The sequence below is a fragment of the Myotis davidii genome, unplaced genomic scaffold (genome assembly GCF_000327345.1).
Source record: "Myotis davidii unplaced genomic scaffold, ASM32734v1 scaffold648, whole genome shotgun sequence".
NCBI classification, from domain to species: Eukaryota; Metazoa; Chordata; class Mammalia; order Chiroptera; family Vespertilionidae; genus Myotis; species Myotis davidii.
This window is the reverse complement of record NW_006299603.1, coordinates 825,396-841,751: the sequence shown is the minus strand read 5'-3', so window position 1 is coordinate 841,751 and position 16,356 is coordinate 825,396. Positions and strand designations below refer to the sequence as shown.

General features: G+C 52.0%; 2 protein-coding genes across 2 annotated transcripts in view; one reads left to right on the top strand and one right to left on the bottom strand.

Moving 5' to 3' along the window:
- Positions 1 to 11,264, top strand: part of XAB2 (XPA binding protein 2) — a 23,640-nt gene extending 12,376 nt beyond the window's left edge. Inside the window, exons 7-19 of the mRNA XM_006775379.2 lie at positions 7,198 to 7,342; positions 7,805 to 7,956; positions 8,048 to 8,167; positions 8,272 to 8,403; positions 8,496 to 8,627; positions 8,719 to 8,832; positions 9,328 to 9,490; positions 9,576 to 9,766; positions 10,023 to 10,145; positions 10,235 to 10,406; positions 10,677 to 10,806; positions 10,930 to 11,039; positions 11,137 to 11,264. Of these exons, the coding sequence (XP_006775442.1) occupies positions 7,198 to 7,342; positions 7,805 to 7,956; positions 8,048 to 8,167; positions 8,272 to 8,403; positions 8,496 to 8,627; positions 8,719 to 8,832; positions 9,328 to 9,490; positions 9,576 to 9,766; positions 10,023 to 10,145; positions 10,235 to 10,406; positions 10,677 to 10,806; positions 10,930 to 11,039; positions 11,137 to 11,198 (1,746 nt within the window). The 3' untranslated portion in view covers positions 11,199 to 11,264. The remainder of the gene's footprint in view (positions 1 to 7,197; positions 7,343 to 7,804; positions 7,957 to 8,047; positions 8,168 to 8,271; positions 8,404 to 8,495; positions 8,628 to 8,718; positions 8,833 to 9,327; positions 9,491 to 9,575; positions 9,767 to 10,022; positions 10,146 to 10,234; positions 10,407 to 10,676; positions 10,807 to 10,929; positions 11,040 to 11,136) is intronic.
- Positions 11,265 to 12,486: 1,222 nt separating this feature from the next.
- CAMSAP3 (calmodulin regulated spectrin associated protein family member 3) overlaps positions 12,487 to 16,356 on the bottom strand; it is a 9,119-nt gene continuing 5,249 nt past the window's right edge. The window contains exons 14-20 of the mRNA XM_015571545.1: positions 15,937 to 16,354; positions 14,511 to 14,650; positions 14,166 to 14,431; positions 13,730 to 13,829; positions 13,289 to 13,395; positions 13,095 to 13,213; positions 12,487 to 13,016 (exon numbers count right to left, since the gene is read on the bottom strand). Of these exons, the coding sequence (XP_015427031.1) occupies positions 12,711 to 13,016; positions 13,095 to 13,213; positions 13,289 to 13,395; positions 13,730 to 13,829; positions 14,166 to 14,431; positions 14,511 to 14,650; positions 15,937 to 16,354 (1,456 nt within the window). The 3' untranslated portion in view covers positions 12,487 to 12,710. The remainder of the gene's footprint in view (positions 13,017 to 13,094; positions 13,214 to 13,288; positions 13,396 to 13,729; positions 13,830 to 14,165; positions 14,432 to 14,510; positions 14,651 to 15,936; positions 16,355 to 16,356) is intronic.

Below are 16,356 nucleotides of genomic sequence, written 5' to 3'. Positions count from 1 at the left end.
TCACAGAGAGGAAGGGAGAGAGATAGAGAGTTAGAAACATCGATGAGCGAGAAACATCGACCAGCTGCCTCCTGCACATCTCCCACTGGGGACGTGCCCGCAACCCAGGCACATGCCCCCGACCGGAATCGAACCCGAGACCTTTCAGTCTGCAGGCCGACGCTCTATCCGCTGAGCCAAACCGGTCTCGGCAAAAGTTCCTTCTTTTTTATGGCACTCTATTCATTAGCCAAACCAGCTAGGGCCCAAGTTGTTTTTACTAATAAATTTGTAATAAGCCTAGAAAGAATAAAAGTATTATATTTAATGTTGATAACTCTAAAAACATGTCTGTTTCAACAAACCACACTCAAATCAGCTTTAATAATTAAATTCTTGCCGAAACCGGTTTGGCGTCGGCCTGCGGACTGTAGGGTCCGGGTTTGATTCCGGTCAAGGGCACATGCTGGGGTTGCGGGCTTAATCCCCAGGAGGGGGCATGCAGGCGGCAGCCCATCAGTGATTCTCTCTCATCTATCTTTCTATCTCTCTTCCCCTCTCCCTTTCTCTCCGAAATCAATGAAAATATATATGTTTTTTTAAATAATTTAAAAAAAAAAGACTGAAAAAGAGTTTTTTGCCTATGTTTTCTTCTAGGAGTTTTATAGTTTCATATCTTACATTTAAGGGTGTAATCTGTGTTGCGTTTATTTTTGTATATGGTGTGAGAAAGTGGTCCAGTTTTACCGTTTTGCATGTATCTGTCCAGTTTTCCCAGCACCAATTGTTGAAGGGCTTTGTCTCAAGGTTGTTGATTTCCTCTTTTTAAAAAAATGTTTTTACTGAGTTTTAGAGAGAAAAAAAGGGAGAGAGAGAGAGAAACATCAATGTGAGAGAGAAACATTGAGCTGTTGCCTCCCACATGCACCCCTACCCAGGATTCTACAATATGAGCATGTGCCCTGACTGGAATAAACCCATGACCTTTCGATGCACAGAATGAGGCTCAGAGAGCTGAGTCATACCAGCCAGGGCTTGATTTCCTCTTGGATCCATTTGTTGTTTAGTAGCATGTTGTTTTTTCTCCATATATCAGTGCTTTCCAATGTTCTTCCTGTAGTTGATTTCTAGTGCCTTGAAATTATGGTCTGAAAAGACACTTGGAGTGATCACAATGTTTTTTTAAGGTATTGAGACTGGTTTTGTGGTTAATGTGTGATCTATTTCACTTTACCCATTATATACCCTTGCCTCTTTTCCCATAAATTAATGATCATATAAGTGATGATTTACTTCTGGGCTCTCTATTTTATTCCATTGATCTAGTATATATCTGCTTTTATACCAGTACCATACTGTTTTGATTATTGTAGCTTTGTTTCAAATCAGGGAGTATATACCTCCCACTTTGATCTTTCTCAAGGTTTCTTTGGCTATTTAGTGTCTTTTGTAGTTCCATATAAATTTTAGGATTAGTTCTAGTTTTTAGAAGAATACCATTGATATTTTAACAGCTATTGCTTTTGAATCTGTATATTGCTTTAGGTAGTAAGGACATTTTAACAATATTAATCCTTCCAGTCTATCCTTCTATTTATTTGTGTCTTCTTCAGTTTCTTTCTTCAGTGTCCTATAGTTTTCAGAGTACACCTCTTTGTTAAATTTATTCCTAAGTGTTTTATTATTTTTGATGCAACTGTTACTGGGATTGTTTTCTTAATTCTTTTTGGTGGAGTCTTTTTTATGTATAGTTTCATCAGTGGCAAGTAGTGAGAGCTTTACTTTTTTCCTATCTGATGCCTTTTCTTTCCTTTTTTTTTTGGTCTGATTGCTGTGTCTAGGACTTTCAATATCATGTTTAATAGACGGGTGATAGTGGGCATCTTTGTCTTATTCCTGACCTTAGAGGAAAAGTTTCCAGCTTTTCACCATTGAATATGATATTAGCTGTGGGTTTGTCATGTATGCCCTTTGTTATGTTGAGGTATGTTCCTTTTATACCCACTTATAGAGAGTTTTTATCATAAAACAATGTTGAATTTTATCAAATGCTTTTTCTGTGCCTATTGAGATGATTATGTGATATTTATCCTTTATTTTGTTAATATGATGTATCACATTGATTGATTTACAGATTTTAAACCATCTTTCCATCCCTGGGATAAATCCTACTTGGTCATGGTGTATAATGCTTTTAATGTATTTTTCTATCTGGTTTGCTAATACTTTGTTGAGAATTTTTGCATTTGTGTTCATCAAGGTTATTTGCCTATAACTTTCTTTTGTTGTAATATTTCTATTGGTTTAGGTATCAGAGCAATGCTGGCTTTGTAGAATGAGTTTGCAAGTGTTCCTCCCTCTTTAATTTTTTGAAATAGTTTAAAAAGGATAGGTATTAATTCTTGTTTAATGTTTGATAGAATTCACCTGTAAAGCCATCTGATTCTGCACTTCATTTGTTGGGAGTTTTTTATTATTGCTTCAATTTCATTGCTAGTAATCGGTCTGTTTAGATTTTCTATCTCTTCCTGAACCAGTCTTGGAAGAGTATATGCTTCTAAAGTTTATCCATTTCTTCTAGATTGTTGAATTTGTTTACATTATAATACTCTGTAACGATTCTTTGTATTTATGTTGTAACTTCTCTTTCATTTATGATTTTATTTGGGCTCTGTTTTTTTGAAGAGTTTAGCTAAGGGATTTTCAATTTTGTTTATCTTTTTAAAGAATCAGCTCTTAGTTTAATTTATCTTTCCTATTGTTTTTTTTTAAATCTCTATTTTGTTTATTTCTGCTCTGATCTTAATTATTTCTTTACTCCTGCTTACTTTGAGTATGTATGTGTGTGTGTGTGTGTTTTACACATATGTATGTATATATATTTTATTGATTTCAGAGAGGAAGGGAGAGGGGGAGAGATAGAAATATCAATGATGAGAGAGAATCATTGATCGGCTGCCTCCTGCATGCCCCCCACTGGGGATCTAACCCAAAACCCGGGCATGTGACCTTCAGTCCACAGGCCGACACTCCATCCACTGAGCCAAATAGGGCAAGTTTTGTTCTTCTTTTTCTAGTCATTTTAGGTGTAAAGTTAGAGATTGTTTATTTGGGATTTTTCTTGTTTCTTGATGTAGGCTTGTACAGCTATGAACTTCCCTATTATGACTGCTTTTGCCTCATCCCATAAACTTGGAAAAGTTATGTTTTTATTTTGATTTATCTCAAGGTTATTGATTTCCTCTTTGATCCATTTGTTGTTTAGTAGCATGCTGTTTTTTTCCACACATTTGTGTGCTTGGTAGTTGATTCCTAGTTTCACAAAATTGTGATTGAAACAGAGGCTTGATGTGATTTCAGACACATCATAATTAAAATGCCAAATATTAAAGACAAAGAGAGAATCTTAAAGGCAGCAGGAAAAAAGAAAACTGTTACCTACAAAGGAGTTCTCATAAGGCTGACACCTGATTTTTCATCAGAAACTCTACAGGACAGAAGGGAATGGCATGAAGTACTCAAGGTAATGGAAAGCAAAGATCTGAGACCAAGATTACTATACCCAGCAAGGCTATCATTCAAAATATAAAAAAATATATAGAGAGAAACATAGACATACAGAATTAAAATGGCTATAAGTAAGTACCTCTCAATTATAACCCTCAATGTAAATGAATTAAATGCTCCAAAAAAGTTTCCCAGACAGACATCCTGGTCAGCCGAGCAGCGCTCCCACTGTGGTAGTGCACTGACCACCAGGGGGCAGCTTCTGCATTGAGCATCTGCCCCCCTGGTGGTCAGTGCGCGTGATAGCGCCTGGTCGACCGGTCATTCTGCCGTTCGGTTGCTGGGCTTTTATTATATAGGATGATTAAAAAGAAATGAGAAACGATCATTTGCATTTAAACAATAATAGCCTTCACTACTTACATGTGCTCATTGTATAATACATACACAATGAACATAATTACATTTGTGCACAAACTAGTAATGGATTTGAAAACCTGCTTATTGCTGTACACATCTATTCCAATGAAGTATAAGCCTAGTACTTCAAAATATCTATGTTTTAAATTGCTTTTCAAGAAAACATAATGACATTTGTGTTTAAGCTGACAAGAATGAGGCAGCAACTGCTGACATTGCAATCTGACTGAGAAATAATTATAGCAGGAAATGGAACATACTTCACTTTGAGAAACTCTTTAACCTTCAATTCTGAATGATAACTTTGCCAGGTAAATTATTCTAGGTTGTAGGTTTATTTCAGCCTGTGAAGCTGGCCTGTTACTCCTTTCTGACTTGTAAAGTTGCTCCTGAAAAATCAGCCAAAAGCCTTTTGGCATTTCCTTTTTACATAATTTATTGTTTCCTTCTTGCTTTCTTCAAGATTCTCTATCTTTAACTTCCCATTTTAATAACAGTATGTCTTGGTGTTGGTCTCTTTGGATTCATCTTGTTTGGATCTCTTTCTCTGCTTCCTGGACTTGGATGTCTATTTCCTTCCCAGGTTAGGAAAGTTTTCAGCCATTATTCAAATAAAGGTTCTGTTCCTTTCTCTCTTTCTTCTGGAAACCTTCTAATGCGAATGTTTGGGTGCTTGATGTTGTTCCAAAGGGTCCTTAAACTATCCTCATTTTTAAAAATTCTTTTTGCTCTTCTGATAGGTTTATTTCCACTTGCCTGTCTTCCAGGTCACTGATCTATTCTATATTGGCTAATCTGCTTTTGATTTCTTCTAGTGTATTTTTCGTTTAAGTTATAGTATTCTTCAGCTCTACCTGGTTCTTTCTTTTTGTTAAATTTTTCCCTTTGTTGATTAAGATATTACAAATGTGTCCTTATCCCCCCAATACCTGGCTCTTTATTATACTTTCTAACTCTTTGTTGAATTTCTCTCTAAGTTCCTTTATTTCACTCTCAAGTTTGGTGAGCATCCTCATAACTGTTTCTTTGAGTTCTTTTTTTTTAAGTTTTTATTTTGTGTGTGTTTTTTAATACAGATTTCAGAGAGGAAAGGAGAGGGAGAGAGAAATGGAGACATCAATGATGAGAATCATTGACTGGCTGCCTCCTGCACGCCCCCTACTGGGGATCGAGACCGCAACCCAGGCATGTGCCCCTGACTGGGATCGAACCCGGGTCACTTCGTTCTGCAGGCCAACGCACCAGACTGGCTAGGGCTCTTTGAATTGTTTATTAGGCAAATTACTTATCTCCATTTCATTCGGATTTTTTTTTCTCTTATTTGAAAGATATTCTGGCATCTTCTCATTGCTTGATTTTCTGTGTTCATTTATATTAATTAGACATAATAGGTACCTCTCCCGTCTTGAGAATATGCCTGTGTAGAAGCAGCCTCTGTGGCAGGCTGTCTGTGCCGGGTGCTTTCTGCAAGCTGGTTGAGGTGAGCAGGTGCCTGAGCGTCCAGAGCGCTGGCGCAGCTTCACGCAGGGAGGCTGGGTGTGGTGATGTCCTGTCAATTCTGCTTACTCCTTTGTTCAGAGCCATAATGGGCTCTGGGTGGTGTGGCAGGGAAGGTGCTGCAGCCATCTTGGAAGTGGGCCAGAGCGCCTGACTGGAGCTCCTGCCCTCCCTGCCCTCCCTGGTGGAGTATAACGGGTACTCGCCAGCACCTCTGAGTCTGGAGTTCCTGCGGAGCCCAAAGAACTGGTTTCCAGCCTCCTCTATTTGGTCTCTTTCATTTGTTGTGGAGAAGCTGTTTAATCAGCCCTCAGTTGTCTCTCGGGAGTAATTGCTCTGTATGTAGGTGTGTATTGCAGTGTGCTGGTGGAAGAACGTGAATTGCCTGTCTTCCTACACAATGCCGTTTTGGACCCTGTTTTGTCCTTTAGAAGCTTCTGTATATCAACTAGAGAGTGTATTCTCTTGTTCCCAAGAGGTTTGGAATCTTTTATTTTAAGAGGAGAGAAGGTTGAGATAGAGTTAAAAAACAAGGTTTTCCTGAATGGCTGTTAGAATTTCAAATTATTTTGGCTAATTTGGCCTATTTTATTCAAAAGGCACAAGACGAAGGACCAAAATGTTTCTCTGTATATTTAGCTAGAACTTCAAGGAAGGTACTTTTTGAGGACTTGGGAAGGTGGAGATCCAATGGTAGAGGCAAAGTCTCCTGAAAGTCGCCGTGGCGGAACGGAAAGACAAGTGATGTTAACTGAAAGCCCAGGAGGAGCTGGCATGGGGTTTGGGAGCTTGGGGGAAGGGAGTAGACGGGAGCTGGGCTGAGTGGAGAAAGTGGGCGGTGAAGTGCCAGGGAGTGGTGAGAAGGGCTTTGCAGGCAGAGGAGAGACTGGCTGTGTCCCACTCGGAGCCCCCAGCCAGTCTTGAGGCCTGACCAGGTATCCACTGTACAACAACCATTCAGGCTGCCACTTACAGTAGAGTGCCCTGGCCAGGGCTAGCCGCAAGCCAGCAGTCAGGTGGAGGCAGAGGAGCAGGACCGTCAGGAGCAGGGGTGGAGAGATGGGGCCTGAGCTTGGGGCTGCCAGGGTTTCTGGGAGAATTTGAGCTGGAGAAGGGGGATCAGGTGGGCATAACGCAGTGATGGCGAACCTTTTGAGCTCGGCGTGTCAGCATTTTGAAAAGCCCTCACTTAACTCTGGTGCCGTGTCACATATAGGAAATTTTTTGATATTTGCAACCATAGTAAAACAAAGACTTCTATTTTTGATATTTATTTTATAAATTTAAATGCCATTTAACAAAGAAAAATCAACCAAAAAAATGAGTTCGCGTGTCACCTCAGACACGCGTGTCATAGGTTCGCCATCACTGGCATAACGGGTGCTAGTAGCAACCATTGAGCCTTCTGTGGCTGAGCTGAGTTTAGAGTCCCTGCAATGTGGACCCGGGTGCCAGGTTGTTGACACATGTCTTCTTGTACCTCACAGTGACTGTGCATGAGGGGCTGTCACTCTCAGTTTCTGAGGAGGAGCCAAGGTCCCCAGGCCACTCTGTCAGGGAAGGGGACCGCTCCAAGCTGGCTCGGCTGAGCGTCACTGCTCAGAGCCTGATGGAGCTGAGCAGGCCCAAGGGAAGGCCCTCCAGGGTCCCAGCTTGGGACTGGTGCCAAGGGCAGCGCTGTTTGATTCCCTGTGTCTATTTGGGGGCGGGGGAGGGGCATGTGTCTATTGGGCGGGGGAGCCACCCATGCCTCTTCCATGTCAGCGCTTCACCCCTCCTGATACCCACCCACAGGCTCGGGACGTGTACGAGGAGGCCATCCGGACCGTGATGACCGTGCGGGACTTCACCCAGGTGTTTGACAGCTATGCCCAGTTCGAGGAGAGCATGATTGCAGCGAAGATGGAGACCACCTCGGAGCTGGGGCGCGAAGAAGAGGGTGAGCTGCTGGGACAGTCCTGGGCCGGTAGGGAGAGTGGACTGGGATAGCCTGCAGGTACTGGGGGAGATCCAAGGGGCTGGGCAGGGGAGAGGTGTGTCTTGGGATCAGTCGGGCCAGCAAGGAGGGAGGAAGGGTGGGCAGTGCAGAGGGGTTTGGGGGAGTAACCCCAACTGAGGCTACATCTCAAGCTTGGGCTGGACATAGGCTGGGTGGAGAAGGAGGGCTGGAGGGTGGCAGAGGGCAGCAGGGCAGGAGGGCTAGGGGGAATGACAAGGGCTAGGAGTGAGTCTGGGGTCGGGATGGCCTTGCGGCAGCTCAGGGAAGGAGTGCAGAGTGGACAGTGGGACGACTGGAAGGGCAGAACACTGGGCCACGGGCTTGAGGGAGAGAGGGCTGGGAGATGGAAGTATGTGCCGAGGCCCTCAACCCCACTCCCCTGGCCCTCCCCATGGGTCCCAGATGACGTGGACTTGGAACTGCGCCTGGCCCGCTTTGAGCAGCTGATCAGTCGGCGGCCCCTGCTCCTCAACAGCGTCTTGCTGCGCCAGAACCCGCACCATGTCCATGAGTGGCACAAGCGTGTGGCCCTGCACCAGGGCCGCCCCCGGGAGGTGCGTGATGGCCCTGCCCCTCAAAGCCCCACCCCATCCTCGCCTGCCACGGCCCCAGTTGTCCAGCCTGACCCCTGCCCCTCCTCCACAGATCATCAACACGTACACGGAGGCTGTGCAGACAGTGGACCCCTTCAAGGCCACGGGCAAACCCCATACGCTGTGGGTTGCATTTGCCAAGTTTTATGAGGACAACGGGCAGCTGGATGATGTGAGTCCATTTGCATTGTGTGTGTGTGTAGATGCCTCCTTGTTCAGGGGCCTCGGGCAGGCGGGTGGGCAGGTGGGTCTCAGCCGGACCTCTGCCTGCCCCAGGCCCGCGTCATCCTGGAGAAGGCCACCAAGGTGAGCTTCAAGCAGGTGGACGACCTGGCCAGCGTGTGGTGCGAGTGCGGGGAGCTGGAGCTCCGGCATGAGAACTACGACCAGGCCTTGCGGCTGCTGCGGGTAAGTGTCCCCGGGGTTCGGAGAGGGGCGTGTGCAGGCGTGTGACCCAGCCTGGACCCACCTCCCAGCACCCCCCTCCGGTGTGTTTCTAGAAGGCAACAGCACTGCCCGCCCGCCGGGCTGAGTATTTTGATGGCTCGGAGCCTGTGCAGAACCGTGTGTACAAATCGTTAAAGGTGTGGTCCATGCTTGCCGACTTGGAGGAAAGCCTCGGCACCTTTCAGGTGAGCTGCCAGGGCCCAGTGCATCATGGGAGAGTGGTGGGGTTGCCAACTCAGCCCCAGGATGTGCTCTGACCTGCCCCTGCCCCTGCAGTCTACCAAGGCTGTGTATGACCGTATTCTGGACCTGCGCATCGCTACCCCCCAGATCGTCATCAACTACGCCATGTTCCTGGAGGAGCACAAGTACTTCGAGGAGAGCTTCAAGGTGAGGAGAGCCCATCAGGAGATCCCACCCTCATACAGTGTTGGCCCCTGTCTTCGTTTGCTCAGGCCACTGTAACGAGGTGCCATGGGCTTACGCACAGCAATTTATTATCGCGCTGTTCTGGAGGCTGCACGTCTGAGGTCAAGGGTTCATTCCTTCTGAGGCCTCTCTTTGGCCTGTAGATGACCATCTTTGTTCTTGTGCTCACCTGTTCATCGTGTCTGTGCATGTTTCTGGTGTCTTTCCATGTGTCCAGGTTTCCTCTTATAAGGACACCCATCATATTAAAAAAGGGGCACCCTAATGACCTCATTTTAACTTACTTTTTTAAATACCATATCCAAATACAGTCACATTCTAAGATACTGGAGTTAGGCTTCCACATGAATGTCAGGGGCCATAGCCCACCTCTGTGAGGGGAGGGAGGGTGCTGGTGTGGGTATGTGGGCTGTCCTTGCCCTGAGGACTCACACATGACTCCTCCTCTCTGGGCAGGCGTACGAGCGTGGCATCTCGCTGTTCAAGTGGCCCAATGTGTCTGACATCTGGAGCACCTATCTGACCAAATTCATCGCCCGCTATGGGGGCCGCAAGCTGGAGCGGGCTCGGGACCTCTTCGAGCAGGCACTGGATGGTTGCCCCCCCAAATATGCAAAGAGTGAGGAGCGCCAGTTGGCTCAGTGGAGGGTGGTAGGGTGGGGGGCCAGGCCACAGACTTCTGACCTGCCCTTGTCCTGCCACAGCCCTGTACCTGCTGTATGCACAGCTGGAGGAGGAGTGGGGCCTGGCCCGGCACGCAATGGCCGTGTACGAGCGCGCCACCCAGGCCGTGGAGCCCGCCCAGCAGTACGAGATGTTCAACATCTACATCAAGCGGGCAGCGGAGATCTATGGAGTCACCCACACCCGTGGCATCTACCAGAAGGCCATTGAGGTGCTCACTGCAGGGGCATGGGGCAGGGGGCTGCAGGTCCCTTAGAACAGCAGTCGCCAACCGGTGAGGTCCGAAAGGTTGGCGGCCGCTGCCTTAGAAGATGGGAGGGGTCCTGCAGGCTGTACCTCTGAGCATGCCTGGACCTGGGGGCTGGCAGAGAGCATTCTGGAAGCTCAGGGACCAGCCTGCTGTTTTGGGATCTCCTGTGGCAGCTCTCCTCCCACCTCATGCTGTTCTTGGTGATTGGCATTACCAGGTGCTGTCGGACGAGCACGCCCGGGAGATGTGCCTGCGGTTTGCGGACATGGAGTGCAAGCTTGGAGAGATTGACCGCGCCCGGGCCATCTACAGCTTCTGCTCCCAGATCTGTGACCCTCGGGTAGGCATGAGCCCAGGGCAGGTGGGTGAGCAGGGGGAGGCGGCAGCTGAGCTAGCCAGCTCCTACACAGGCACCCCCACCCTCCACAGACAACTGGGGCCTTCTGGCAAACATGGAAGGACTTCGAGGTACGGCATGGCAACGAGGACACCATCCGGGAGATGCTGCGTATCCGCCGAAGTGTGCAGGCCACTTACAACACACAGGTCAACTTCATGGCCTCGCAGATGCTCAAGGTGTCGGGCAGTGCTACAGGCACTGGTGAGCAGCTGCAGCACCCTTCACCCTGGTTGGGTCCACCGTGGGGCAACACACTCGCCTGTCTCAGGGCCTGTGGGTCCTGCCTCTGCCCTCTACCCAGCCTTGACCTCCTGGAACTGGGAGCAGCAGGTTCAACTCTGTACCTCCCTGCTTGAAACTGGGAACTCCTTGAGGGCTGGAGCCTCGGGGACAGGTGGGGGTTCTTCAGCACATGGTGTGGCTGTGGAGAGAGCCCTCCACCGTGTCTGATGCCCCTTCCCACTTTCCCAGTGTCCGACCTTGCCCCCGGGCAGAGTGGCATGGATGACATGAAGCTACTAGAGCAGCGGGCAGAGCAGCTGGCAGCCGAGGCCGAGCACGACCAGCCCCCACGGGCCCAGAGCAAGATCCTGTTCGTGAGGTGAGGATGGGGGGCCGGGGGTGGGCAGTGGGAGCAAGCCAGTTCTTCCTCAGGAGGGAGGTTCCCGGGGATGCCAGAGAAGTGGCCAGACCCACTGAACAGTGTGACTCCCACCCACCCCAGGAGCGATGCGTCCCGGGAGGAACTGGCTGAGCTAGCGCAACAGGCCAACCCAGAGGAGATCGAGCTGGGCGAGGACGAGGACGAGGATGAGATGGACCTGGAGCCCAATGGTGAGGGGCCAGCCAGCCCAGCAGGGTGGTGAGGGAGGCAGGAGCTGGACCCCCTTTTGGAGGGTTGCCAAGTGACCATGTCCCCTCCACCTTCCAGAGGTGCGGCTGGAGCAGCAGAGTGTGCCGGCTGCTGTGTTTGGGAGCCTGAAGGAGGACTGATGGCGCACTGCCCCCCCACACCCCGCCTCCCTCCTCCTCACAATGAAGCCTGTTTGTATGACTTGGTCTGAGCCTCCTTCCTGCCTGCCCCTCCTGCCACCCAGGTGCCTGCAGGGACTGCCAGCTCATTCTCACTCTGGCCCTGGGCCCAGCCCCCTCCACCCCGAGATTGGCTGGTGTAGGAGGTGGTGCAACTGGGCTTTGGGCCAGGGCACATGCCCATCCTCACCCTGCAGAGCCAGTTCTGGACTTGGGCTGCCTGAGGCCTCTTTGATCCCTGAGCCTTGGGAGAGGCGGGGCCTTGCCCCCATCTGCCCAGGTTTCACCAGCCCCTACCCCTGAGGTCTGCCTTGCCACCCCACTCAGCAGGTGGAGATCCCCAGCTTCTCCCTGGGAGGACTGGTCAGCCCGCTTGAGAGGTAGACAGTCCCTGGGACTTAGCAAGGCATCTCTATCCTGGACAGAGGCCAGGAGCCGGAACTCCGCCATGGGCCACGCCATGGTGTGCCCTTAAGTTAAGCTCTGGGAAACCATTAGCAGGCTCTAAGCTCTTAAGGGATTTTAAGCATTTAGGGATGTAATCAGATTTGTGTCCTGAATAGGCCATGAAGGCTGCTGTGGGGGGTTGGCTTGTGATAGGAGGTGGCTGGGAGTATGGGGAGGCCCAGGCTGTTGACTTGGACTAGGGGTGGTCACGGGGACAGAGAGGCGATAAAGCACAGAAGAGGCTTTAGGGGGTGAAGTGTGCGGTATTGGATGGCACTGGGAAGCTGGTCCCTCCCTGGCATGTCAGAGCTACAGGGAGACAGAGCCCAGCCTGGCTCAAGCTTACGGTGTAGGGCCCGTCAGGCGTCTGGCCATGCCAGGAGCTCTGAGACAACACGGGAATCCCTGGTTCAGGGGCGGTAACCAGCCTAGAAATGTAGGCAGGCGGCTGGAAGAGACGATCAAGTTTAGCAGTTGGCCACAGACCAAGTGCCAGGCGAGGCAAATAAGAACAGGCCCGCTGGGGAGGAAACAGTGAGCAGGGATGGGGAAGGCCGTGGGGAGAGGAGGGCTGGTCAGAAGCCGCCTGTGTCCAAGAGGTCGGTAGAGGAGCTGAAAAATGGCGATGGCGATGGGGTGGGGGTGCTGGCAGGGGAGACTTGGCCTTGGCCAGAGCTGTGCCAGGGAACTGAGGAGACGGCAGGTTCAAGAGTGAATAGGAGACAGGAAACGGTGTGGAAAACCCTCCTGGGCAGAGGTCACCAGGTGCCCCAGCCAGCCTCCGAGATGCCAGCACTCAAGGTCACTTTAAATTATTTTATTCAAGAAGGTAGGGAGGACAGACAGGGGGCTAAGCTGAGCCCTGAGTCCCTGAACCTCCCAGCTCAGCCCCCACAGCAGGATGAGACGAAAATTAGAGGGTGGGGACTCCAGCCCCACCCAGACAAGGTTAGGGACAGACAGGACCCAGGAGTCCCCACTGAATGTCCTCCGAGAGGGTGGTGGCCAAGCACCACCCGGGCAGGGCTATTTGGGGGTACTGCTACCCTTCTTGGGGGTGGTGGGCTTCTTGCTCTGCCAGAGGTGCCCCTGGATGGTGAAGGCGTCTACGCTCATGGACATGGTCTTGGCGGGGATCTGGGTGAAGCGCTTGCGGTCTGAGTTGTACTTGTAGATGCCTTCGACCATGGCGGGCGTGATGGTGCGGGGGCCGTAGCCTGCCAGCCGGGACAGTTCCTCTGTCTCCCCTGACAGAGTGTACAGGGCCCGGAACTGGCAGCTTGAGTCCCGGAAGAGGATCAGGAAGTGGTTGGCCTTGCTCTTCTCAATTTCCTGGTGGGCAGGGGAGGCCGTCAGCCAGCACAGCCAGGCCCCCGCCCCTCCCGCTGGACCCCACCCCTGGGCACAGACCTCAAGAATGCGGTTCTTCTGCGGCTCGTTCACCTTGCCTGCCAGGCAGCAGTGCGACAGGGCGTTGTGGATGATGAACTTGTTGGACTTGGCGCTGGGCTCCTTGTACAGCCGGGGACCTAGGGGCAGGGTAGTCAGCAGGGATGACCAGGGAAAGGGAGGGCCCAGCACCGGCCACCTGGAGTCCCACTCACCCGTGTACTCAGGCACTGATGCCGGCGAAGAGGCATTGCTGCCGTTCTCCCAGTCACGGCCACCAGGAAGGCGGCTCGGCGACATGAGGCCTGAGGGGGACGGAGCCCTACACGGAGAGGGATGGGATGGAGGTGCAGTCAGCGGGGGAGGGGAAGTGAAGCTGCCAGCCTGCAGTGGGACTAGGGATGGAACAGCCTACAACCTCTGCAGAGGGGAGACGTGCGTGTACGCTGTACACTCCCAAGTCCATGCAGTGCCCTCGCTCTCCTGCCTCAGGCACATCCGTAGGTCCTGTCCCTCAATACAGACACTCGCCCTTGGCCTTGTAGGTGCCCTTGCAGCCTTTAGTGGCAGATACGCACACCCATGCCCTGTCACGCTCAGAAGCTCACACGTGCACATACAGACTTGGAGAGGACACCTGCCCCGGCCACGCTCACCGAGACGTGGACCTCTTCACGCCAAGGTTGTTGGGGGCCTCGTTGGCCACTGTGGACAGGGACAGGGTAGACTGGGAGTAGACCTTGCTGAGCCGGGAACCTAGGGAGAGAGTGCATTGGATCAGACCCCACTCAAAGCCCCCTTACCTCCCGAAGTGCCCAGTAGGGCCTTGCCTGGCAGACTGGGGAAGGAATGCGAGGTCATCCCTGTCCCCAAACCCTCACCCTATGTAGCCCCGAGCAGAAATCTCGCACCCCCAAACGTACCCAAGGGGCTTCAACTATTAAGCCAGCTCTGCCCAACTGCCCTTACCCTACTGCAACCCCCACATCCCTGGGAAGTCTTCACCTAGCAGGCAAGACAGTCCTACCGAGACCTTCATCGCCCACATATGGCCCCCTGCAGCATATCCACCCCCTCCCCACGGGTCCTCACCCAGCAAGCCACGGGCTGGGCTTCGAGCCAGGGCAGAATCATCACAGCAACCAGAGCGTGGCCGCGGGGCCCTCCGTCCACCCCGGCCTGGCCCGCCTGAGGCCCGCGGCCGCAGCACCTTGTCCAGGTCATCCATTAGCTTCAGCTGGGCCCGGCGTTCGTACTCCAGCCGTGTGAACTCCCCACGCCGGGGGCCCGCCTCTTCTTCAGCTGGGGCCCTGGCAGTGGGGGCTGGGGGGCCAGGGGCCACCTCCTCTTGGGCCAGCCTACAGGTGGAGGGAGGAAGCAGTCAGATAGGTGACGGGGTCTCTGGTGGCAGGGTCCCTGGCCTGTGCCCAGCCTCACCGTGCAGCCTCCTCCCTCTGCTGCTCTTTCTTGGCCTCCTGCCACTGTTTCCGGCGCTGCACCTCCTCCGCCCGCCGCTGCTGCCGCTCCAGCAGGCTGGCTCGCTTTTGGGCCATCTCGTCCTCAGGCTTGTCTTCATCCTGGGGGCAGGCACTGAGTCCAGCTGGTGTCTCTCCCCTGGCACAGCTACAGTCTGACCAGTCAGCCCAGCCCTCCAGCCACTCACCTGTACTCGTGGTTTTGTAATTGTTCTAAAGGCATTTAGTTGGCGCCCACGTTATACAGAGCCCCATGTGCTGGGTACTGACACACGGGCAAGGCAGACCTGGGTGCTGCTCCCATAAAGCACTAGCCCAGTGGGGAAGGCAATGTGATACCACAGCGACCGGCAGCTGCCAGTCTACATGTAGAGAGGCACCAAGCAAGGCTTCCTGAAGGCAGCAACCCAGAGGAGGGAGGAGAGCAGAGAGAACGAGTACAAGCCCTGAGGCCAGCACAAGCCTCGCAAGCATGTGGGGTGGCAGGAGGCTGGTCGGGGACGCGGAGCTGGGAGAATGGCATTGCACAGGGTCAGGCCGGGCCTAAGGACTGGCTTTAATTTAAGGGCAAAGGGTTTTAACAGGACAGTGACAGGGACCAATCTGCATTTTTTGAAAATCTCTGGCTGCTCAGTTGGGAATGGCCAGGTACTTGGGAGAGGAGGTCAGTGTATACCAGTCAAAATATAACTGCAGCCCGGCCGGTGTTGCTCAGTGGTTGAGCATCAACCTATGAACCAGGAAGTCACAGTTCAATTCCCAGTCAGGGTACAATGCCCGGGTTGTGGGCTCCATCCCCAGTGTGGGGGCGTGTAGGAGGCAGCCGATCAATGATTCTCATCATTGATGTTTCTCCCTCTCCCTCCCTCTCTGAAATCAATAAAAAAAAAATCTGTTTTTAAAATGTGATGGCAGGTGTCCAGGTGAGAGGTGGTGGCCCAGGCTGGGGTGCCATGAGGATGAAGAGTAACGGGATATAGGAAAGGGACAGGAAGGGGAACTGGCAAGGCCACTGGGAAGGAAGGGGGTGTGTGAAGGAGACAGCAGGAGGGGAAGGAGATGTCATTGAAGACCCTTGCCCTATGTGTCCATTTTGTCCATCATGCACCCATCTATCCATCTGCACACCCCATCTGTCTGTCTACCCATCTACCCTCTGTGTGTCCACACACCCCACCTATCTGTCCATCTGGCCGCACACACTTGCCCACTCCCATGTGACCGCCTAGCCCCCATCCACCCACCTTCTGTCCATCCACCAACTCCATCTATTTGTCCATCCACCTGACCACACATCCACCCACCGGTCCAGCAACCCACCCCCGCACCTCCCCACACCCTGACCATCCATCCATGCATCCCTGGCCCCACCTGCTAAGGTGGCTCACCTTATAGAAGAAGCCCAGCCCAGAGCGGGGAACTCCCTCTGAAGAACCGTCTTCCTCTAAGGAATCATCAGCACCAGGGGGGCTCCCATCCCCCTCATTCTCAGCCGAGGGCTCTTCCAAACTGCCCAGTGGGATCTCGATGAGGCCCGGCCTAGCCATGGGCTCCTCTGGAGGTGACCCTTCTGCCAGGAGGATGGAGGAGCGCGTCTGCATGGGCACTTGGCTCGGCGAGAACTTACGCAGGTGGGGGAGGCTGTCTACATCATGGGGGGGTGTGAGCACCCTTGTCAGGGGCGCCAGTCGTAGCTCCGCTGGCCGCGCATGCTTCGGGCTGCGGGGTGTTGGGCTGGGACCAGGCCCGGGGCTGCGCCGGACAGCAGGGGCTCGCCGCGTAGGGCTGGCAGATGCAGCTTTGGGACT